Source organism: Colobus angolensis, unplaced genomic scaffold (assembly GCF_000951035.1).
Source record: "Colobus angolensis palliatus isolate OR3802 unplaced genomic scaffold, Cang.pa_1.0 Scaffold484, whole genome shotgun sequence".
Taxonomy (NCBI): domain Eukaryota; kingdom Metazoa; phylum Chordata; class Mammalia; order Primates; family Cercopithecidae; genus Colobus; species Colobus angolensis.
In genome coordinates, this window is record NW_012118310.1 from 74,179 (window position 1) to 82,998 (window position 8,820).

General features: G+C 61.4%; 1 protein-coding gene across 1 annotated transcript in view; it reads right to left on the reverse strand.

Annotated features, from left to right (window-relative positions):
* ARVCF (armadillo repeat gene deleted in velocardiofacial syndrome) overlaps positions 1 to 8,820 on the reverse strand; it is a 51,122-nt gene that overhangs the window by 8,489 nt on the left and 33,813 nt on the right. Inside the window, exons 3-6 of the mRNA XM_011959140.1 lie at positions 3,500 to 3,658; positions 2,779 to 3,305; positions 1,317 to 1,816; positions 482 to 665 (exon numbers count right to left, since the gene is read on the reverse strand). Of these exons, the coding sequence (XP_011814530.1) occupies positions 482 to 665; positions 1,317 to 1,816; positions 2,779 to 3,305; positions 3,500 to 3,658 (1,370 nt within the window). The remainder of the gene's footprint in view (positions 1 to 481; positions 666 to 1,316; positions 1,817 to 2,778; positions 3,306 to 3,499; positions 3,659 to 8,820) is intronic.

Sequence of the window (8,820 nt, forward strand, 5' to 3'; positions counted from 1 at the left end):
CCAGTGGCAGCTCTGGGCCCCACCTTACCCCAAGGTCAAGAGCCTGCAGGGCTGCAGGGGAACACCCTGATGGACAAGCAAGACTGTGGGGACCCAGGACTCTGTGGGGTCAGCAGGGCCTCCCAGGGGTAGGAGGGGAAGGGCAGAGGTCACAGGTGGCTGGGATGTGCCTCCCAGGCAGATGAACAGGGAGGTCCCAGCTCCCCACTGGCTGTCAAGTGATGGGAAGCTAGGTAAGAGCTAGGCAGGGCTATGGTACCACAGAGACCCCCCCAGAGGGTGCCCCTGGGAAGACTGGGGCACCACTTGGGGGTGAGTACAGCCCCACCCGGCCCCACTTCTCATCCATAGGACTTGTGCCACAGCTCTGAAGCTCCCAAGCTCTGGTGCTCCTAAGCTTGCCGCCATCTTCCACACTATCTGGGACCACGAGGACGGGGCCTGGTGTGCATGTGGCTTTAGCACCAGGCCTGGTCCACACCTCAGGCAGCCCGACGTGTTCTTGAAGACAGTTGTCCACTCAGCATCCCGTGGCTTGGAGTCCTCGTTGGGCTCACGCTCCCATCCTGAGTGGGGCACGATCACCTCATGGGTCAGCGTCTGCAGGCCATGGTCAATGATGACCATCTTCAGGGGCTCATATGACGATAGGTTCCACAGTGTGCCTGTGGGGTGCGATTGGCCAACCCGTGCTGACCATATGCACCGCGTGCCCACCTCCCCAGGTGGCCACGCTCAGGACCTGTCCCACTCTTCTCACGTCCCAGCTCACACAGAACAGTAGGAAGTAACAAAAGCCGCGAGTGGTTCTGGGGGACACCAGTACTGGTTTCCAGCTAGGAAGGAACCCCAAAGGGGAGGAGGTGCAGAGACGGGTGTGGCAGTACTGTCCCGTCCCACCCATTCTCTGTCACACGGCAGGTAGCACTAACAATCCTGAGGCCACAGGGCCTCACAGAGACACGGTCAGGTGACCCGACCTGTCTCTCAGGTCCCATAAGGCACAAGCCCCACCACTGCACTGTTGGGGTGGGAACCAAGGAGGCGGGTCCCAGGGGAGTTTGTGTTGGGGCAGGAGGTGAGGGGACATGCCTGAGGGGCTCACTGTCAGCCTCCCGCCTATGGTAGAGACTGGGGAACCTGTCACAGCGTCTGGGCCCGATGCCTGGCTCCTGAGACAAGCATCTCAGCAGCTGCACTCCTGCCCACCGGGCGCTTTCCCAGGCGGTCGCAGGCCGAGGGGCCTCGTTCCTCCCGGGCTGAGCCTCGCACTCTTCTCTTCCCAGGGGATGTGGGCATGGCCAGGTCCCACTCACCAGTGACAAGCTCGCGGACCTCGTTGTCCCGGGCGGCCCGCAGCAGGCGTACCAGGGCAGGCACACCACCACAGTCCCGGATGGCGGCCTTGTTGTCAGTGTCACGGCCATAGGAGAGGTTGCGCAGTGCCCCACAGGCCCGGCGCCGCACCTCAGCCCGCGGGTGGTCCAGCAGTGCCACAAGCAGCGGCAGCCCCCGCAGCTGCCGTACACGCCGCTTGACACCCTCGTTCTCAAAGCACAGATGCTGCAGGTAGGCGGCTGCATTGGCCTTCACGGGGTCCACGGGGTGCCGCAGCATGGCCAGCACCTCAGGCAGCTCAGGGTCCCGCCAGCGTGGCTCCTTGCGGGCGCTATCCACTGAGGGCGAGCGCCGCACCAGCCGGTCCAGGCTGCCCAGGCTGCCCCGTTCAGGCTGGGCCAGGGGCGCCGTCACCGCTGGGAACGCAGGCCGTTGGTCCGTCAGCTCGCCGCCATCATCTGCTGCGTCCTCGTAGGCCCTGCACAGGCAAGTGGGGCGCGTGGACATCGTCACAGCAGCCGCCAGCCCCGCCTCTGAGCTGCCCCATGACACCTTCTTCAGGACTGCAAACTCACCCAGCAGGGCTGGGCTGAGAGCACCTGCACCTCCGCCCGAAGCATGGTGGGGACATAGAGAGTCATGCACCAGCCCAGTGAGAACCAATTCACAGCCAAATGCCAAACCCCAGCCAGAGGCTATCAGGACCCAGGCAACCCTCCCAGGACAGCAAGCTCACTCACTGCTGTCACCGGGCAGTGTTCCTCGATCCCAAGCAAAACATGTTTCGGTGCGATATCTGCTAGGGCTGCTGGAGAGACCCACCTCCCTCACACGAAACCACCCTATCTTCCATGAGGCCCATCTCTGGCTGTGCCAGGATGGAGAGTGGGTAGATGGCTCTCTCTGCATGAAGCCATCCCAGTAGGACCACCCGAGGGGTGTTCAGGCCACCAGCCCTTTGGGGCACAAGATCTCCTTAACTCTCAGTAGCCCTGTGGGTTGCTGTCATCAAACCCACTGCCCCGAGGCTAGGAGTGGTCAGGTGACTTGGCCAGGGTCACACAACAGAATCGAGACCCGGGCTATGGTCACGTCCCCACTCCAGAGATGCAGAAGCTGAGGGCAATGGGGACAGAATCAGGGGCTGTGACAAGGGCCAGGGCTCTGGGTTCTGGTTACCCAGAGCGTGGATGAAGCAAGGCCGGTGGTCGGCACTCTTCCCAGCTTTTCCTAGGCCCTGGGCCTGCAGGATGGTGCCCAGTCGAACTCCTGCCACCCCAGGGTCCACCTTTCTTCTCTCCCTGACAAAAGCCAAGGCCAATTCAAACTAACGTGCATGACTAACTCAACTGCAGCCGCTTGACAAGTGGGGTACTCTGTAGTTGGGTGGAGGGTGGACTTCCCAGAGGAGGTAGCCACAGGGGACGGGGTGCAGCTCACCTGGTGTGAAGGCCCCGCCCACACTCAGGCCTCCTCCTCGTGGCCGTGCCATAGTCAGGCTCCAGCTCAGGGCCACCCTCGTCATCAGCGGCCAGGCTGCGCGTGTCATCCTCCAAGCCATACGGCTCTGCCTGGAAGCGCTCGGGCAGGGAGCGGCCACCTGGTGGCCCAGGCTCAGGACCCACTGAGAAGGCCTCCCGGTGGCCAGGCAGTGTGAAGCAGCCATCACCAGGGCCTGGGCCAAGGGGGCCAGCACGTGGGGGCCGCACACCCAGCCCTCGGGACAGGCTGCCATAGCTGGAACTGTCCCGGGGCTCGGGGCCTTCGGGAAAGCCAGCCCCGCTGCTGAGGTAGGCTCGAGAGAGTGTGGCCGCCGGGCCACCACCACGCAGCAGGAAATGCCGGTCCAGGGCACCATCAGCAAAAGGGCCTAGTGGGGGGCCGCCATCCAGCAGGGGGAGTCCGTCCGGGCCCAGGGGCACCTGGCGTACTGTCCGAGTGGTCACCGTCTTGACAGTCTTGGTGACCTGGTAGATGATAGGCAGGTAGGTGGGGTAGCCCGAGAGGCCTAGAAACTGCTTTATTGGGGCCTGGCTGGCCTTAATTTCCCACTCGAGCAATGAGAGGCCCCAGGGGGCAAGTTTCCATGTCTACTCTGCAGGTGAGACAGCTGCAGCAGCCTGGCCCTGCTCACCTACCCACTGCCTGGGCCTGTCCATACCTTGGTCTCGGTGCGCCGGGTCGTGCCATCTTCAGATGTGACAATAGACACATGGGAAGTGGGTGTGCCGGGGTCCTCCTCCACCGTCACGGTCTCCTCCAGCACATCAGGCGCCTCCGGCATCGTGGCCAGTGAGGCCTGGCTGCCTGGGCTCTGCTCCTGGGGCAAGGAGGGGCACTGGTGGGCAGGCCTGCTGCTCAATCATCCCTGGAGTACAGGTCCCCACGCATAGCAGCTCTGCCTCAGCTCGTGCTAGCCGGCACACCAGGGTGCCTTCCTCCTGGTCCTGAACCCACCCACCCCAGGGCCTGTCTCGGCCCAAGCTGGTAAGGACAGCAATAAGTTCTTGCCCTCTGAACATCAAGGTGCTAACCCTTCCCTGGCACCCCATCCTGGGGGGACCCTGGGGCTGGACCCCCATCCCAGGCCTCCTCAAGCTGAGTTGGCAGATAAGGCCACAGACCCTGGGGGTGAAGTCTAGAGGATCCTCCCCAAGCTGCATGGCCTGGCTGCCACAGGCTCCTCCAGGCCCCAGGAGGCGCCAATGAGACCTGAGGGATGCCTTCCTGATGTCACCCACCACCCCTAGCTGGGACATCATGGTGTCCTGGGGCCTCCTCCCTCACCTACCCCAGAAACCTTGAGTACAGAAGCCTTGTGGGGGCTGTTTCAGCACTGCCTACTGACTCCTGTGGCCACACTAAGGTTCCCGCCACCAACGCCAGCCAGACGCCCTCAAGGGACAGAAATAAGCAGTTCCCAGAACACTCCATGCACCTGTAGCACCAATATATCCTTACTCTTTCCAGTCCAGACGTTCTTTAGTGTTGTGTAGGCACAGCCTGGCCCTACCTCAGGCCAGTGGATGGCACCCCCAGTGACTAAGACTCTGGGCATCATATCAGAGACCAGACACAGTGGATTTGAGCCTATGGGTGCTCTTGCCACCATTCTGCATGGGGTGACAACACTGGAATTTAGGCAAGACAGCTCTAGACTGAGACTTTTCTATCCACATGCCTACTGACTGGACTTACCAGTGGGGAAACTGAGGCTCAAAGAGGCTAGGCTGGCCCACATCAGAGCCAGGCCCAACCCCTGCTGCACTGAGTGGCTTGAGGACCTGAGACCCACAGCCTTCTCTGGGCCTCTGACTGCACAGGTGCCTGGCCCCAGGGCCACATGGTACCAACATCCGGGGATTGGCATCTAGCCAAGACGGGCAGGAGCTGAAACCCAAGCCCTGGTGGGTGGGTGAGGGGGAGCACATTCCCAGGCAGCCAGGGCAGGGTCAGCAGGAGGACAGGCCCTGCTCTGTGGCCCAGGCCCCTGGTCCCTGCACAATGGGTCCCTTGCCTGGGCCCCCTGGGGCCTGCACAGACACCAAGCTCTGCCAGGCTCCAGAGGGAGAGTGCCCATTCTTGGGCCTGGGAGGTGAGCCAGGCTAGATACTCAGCGCTGCCCTCAGGACCTGCCTACCAAGGCCTGTGGGCTGGGAAGCCTCCCCAGGTCAGGGTTCTATCCTGGTGGAATACTTGACCCCCAAATGCACGCAGTGCAGGTGTCCAGGAAGGGGCCTGCACCGACATGTTAGGACAGGTGTATCCCTCAGGCTCACTGACAGAGGAAAGAGGTGGCCACAGAAGGTACCTCCCCCTCTCCCAGGGGCAGGGTCTTGGAGGATGACAGGTAACTTTATAGATGGGGAAACTGAGGCCTGGCAGGGAGAGAGGATTTACCTAGAACTTCACAGTGCAAGTGGGATTTCAAGCACCCCCAGAGAAGGCAATCTGGCAAGGAAGCCTTTGGGCCTCATCTCGCCCTCAGTTTTGAGATGTACGTGGAATGCCTGGCTAGGAAAAGGGGACCTGTTCCCTGGGAATAAGAAATAGACTGAGGCCTAGAGTGGGGACAACTGGTATGCTGCCACGCAGGGCAGGCTGGGCTCTTCTCCAAAGGCACTGGGGAGCTGGGACTGCTCTGAAGCAGGAGAAGGCTTGTGTGGCCCATCACTGCTGGGGCTGGGCTACCCCATCTGTATCTGGCAAATGTGTATCAGGCCCTGAGCTCTCTCTGCTGGGCCCTGGGGGAGCTTATCAGAGTTCAAGCAGGGGCCCAGGCACTGAGGGGCTACAGTTCTGGCAACGGGGTGAGGAGGGTATGCAGCAAGACTGAGGGGATGTTACTCAGGACACTCTGCCAGTGGGATGTGGCCCCTCATATATGCATATATTTACATCTATTAAAGACTCAGAGAAGAGCCCCCTCCTCCCTAGCTAGACAGTGGGGGTAAGGGGGAGATGAAAAGGGAAGGACATCTCAGGACCTGGATGCCACTCTGTGGCCCAGCTTATCCCTCCCACCAAGGCTGTGGTGCAGGTCTGACAAGCAGACCTGGGGTGGTCCAGGAGAGCCAGGTGCCCCCCGGCAAGACCTGGCAACCGTGTGGCATCACCCATCAGCCCCGGCCTAGCAGCTCAGCAGTAGGATCCCGAGGCCCCAAGAGTCTCTGCTGGCAAATGACCTCAGGGAGCTAAAAATGAGCGATGACTTCACCCGGGTGGCAGAAGCATGAGTCAGCCAGTGATCACAGGAAAGCCCGGCCCCCGCTACACATGCCCAGGCACACACACATGCATATACATGACCCCTCAGACAGGGACACAGGCATGTACATGTACCTGTGTGAGTACCCAGCCTGGCACAGGCCAAGCACATCAACCTGTGTGCTCTAACAGCACCCCAAGGGCACGGCACCCACTGTTCCCTGAGGCACACTCCTGAGCACACATCCTCCCGTCCTCTATCGTGTGTCAAGACCCTTATCCAGGCAGGGCCTCACAGACTGTCAACACACAGGGACAGGGGCCACCAACTCTGCCAATCACCTCCCCAACATCCACTCTGGGAGTCTCAGAGCTGACTGAGAGAGAAACTGCAGAGAGGCATAGGCAGTCTGCTCTCTGCTTGGAGCAGTGCTGGATTCAGTAATAGGCAGGGAAACTGACTGAGCAGAGGAGAGACCAGCCAAGACCCTCTGTGGTGGGAGGCAGGTCTCCCACACACCTGCCCACCTGGGCAGCCAGGTCCCTACCTGTTGTACGACCCTGGTGTGGCCCCCAGGGTCTGGCCGGAGAGACCCTGCAGAGAGAGTCTGCAGAGAGAGAAACTGAGGTGTAGAGTAGTGACAGGCCCTAGCCATCTGGTGGCTCAGGTCTCTGCAACATCTTTAGGGCGGGGCTGTGAAATGGTGGGCTGACTCTCAACAGCCCACCTTGCTGCAGTTGGCTGCAGTCCCTGGATCCCTGTCTGGCCCCAATATCCATGTCTGATATGCACCTGCCCAGACTGGCCCACTCTCAGGGACCCTGGCCCTGCAGCCCCACACAGCCTCTGCCTCAGACCCGACTCTGGGCTGTACCCCTCTGCACTCTAGACATGGGGTCTACCCTGAACACCCTACCTCCAGTCCAACCCCACATGTTGCATCCTGTCAGTCGTCTCTCATCACCCCCTCCCCAGCCGGGGCTCCATCCTTGCTTCTCTTGCATCCTGCCCAGGCTCCCAGCACTCATCCCTCCCTTGGCTCTTCAATCTCTGGTGCACCAGGTCCGGGGCCCCCAGGACTGGCCTGGAAACAGACTGCTGCCCAGGCTTGAGATTTCCCTTGAGCTCCCTTGGGCTTGTGGGAAGGGCCAGAGTGGCCAGGGAGGTAGACCACCTACCCCTGCTCACAAGAGGGTCCCAGGAACAGAGGGCTGAGCCCAGCATAGGGGCTCTGGGCCCCATCACGCACCTGGGGCTCAGCTTCTTCACAAGGAGGTGGGAATGACAGAGGGGGCTGGGGTCATGGGACATGCCGGGTAGCACCAGTCCCACCTTTGTGGCAAAATGCAAGGAACACAGGGAGCAGAAAAGCAAGACTGGACCAACACAGAGAGGGACTGCTGGTAGACAGGTGGGCCCTGTCCCATAGCATTTATCTACCCAAACAGCTGGACTTCACAGATGTACAACCACGGTCTGTGTCCTGAAGAACAGACTGCAGGGGCAGGCTCCTCCCCTGACCAAGGCCCGGCTAGCACACACAAGGAATGAGTTAAAGTGAGATTGCACACCTGGATCCCACACCTTCAGGCCAGGCTCCCAGAGGGCAGGAGGTGGCTGCCATCAGATGGATGAATGAATGAATCTCCTCCATCCCCAGCATGGCCCTCCCAGGTAGAGTCCAGGACAAGCCAGGCTGGCATCTTCCACCAGGCAGCAAGCCCTTGACCACCACAAAATGCCCTTTCCCTTAGTGCCACAGCTTCTGACCAGCCTCCAGGACCTGGAGCTCACTCCTCCACACAGCAGTGCACCTGCCAGGGCGTGGCCCCAGGCAGAGAAGACAAAAAGCCAAGATAGGGGAACAAGCTTGGGGTAGGAGAGCAGGGCCGACTGTCATCCACCTCAGCTTTCCCAAACTCAGCTCAGGGTCATCGGACACACTGTGACCATGGATTTCCCAAAAACCGGTCCCTCCATCTCTGAGGGCCAGACCCTGGGGGCCACACCAGGGCCGTATAACAGGCAGGGACCTGGCTGCCCAGGTGGGCAGGTGTGTGGGAGACCTGCCTCCCACCACAGAGGGTCTTGGCTGGTCTCTCCTCTGCTCAGTCAGTTTCCCTGCCTATTACTGAATCCAGCACTGCTCCAAGCAGAGAGCAGACTGCCTATGCCTCCGCCCCCCAGCCCCGCCTCAATGCTGAGAGGGGGAGGACCCCGTTTTCCTTAGAGATGCCCTCCAGCATCCATTAGTGGGCAGGGCCTGTCTCTACCCCTCCCATCACGTGCGCCTCAGAGGCAGAGAAGACTTCCATTAAACCTCCGGAAGCTCCTTTGCAGGTCCCGGGAGTCAGAGCCGGCGCAGGGGGTGTGGAGGGAAGAGGAGGAAGCCTCTCAGGGAGCAGAAGGCCTACCCGGGCTTCTCTCTTCAGACTCCAGGAGCCTCCTTCCTGCACAGATAGGAGCTGCTCAGGAAGGCCCTGGCTCTCCACCAGTGTCCTCAGGCACCTGTCCTGGGCGCTGGAAAGGAAGCGCCCACCCGGTCCCGGCCGGTTCCAAGAGGAGGGTCAAACTGCCAGGGGTCCTGGCCCCCGAGGACCCGGGGATGGGCTCCACAGTCCCCACGGCTCCTCTTGCACACCCGGGGGCACCGCGCTCACACCGCCACCCGCCTGGCCCTGGCCCTGGCCCTAGCCTGACGCAGCCCAGCCAGGGGCGCAAGACAATAGCCGCCTCGGGCCAGCGGCTCCGCGGAACAAAAGCTGGTCCTCCCG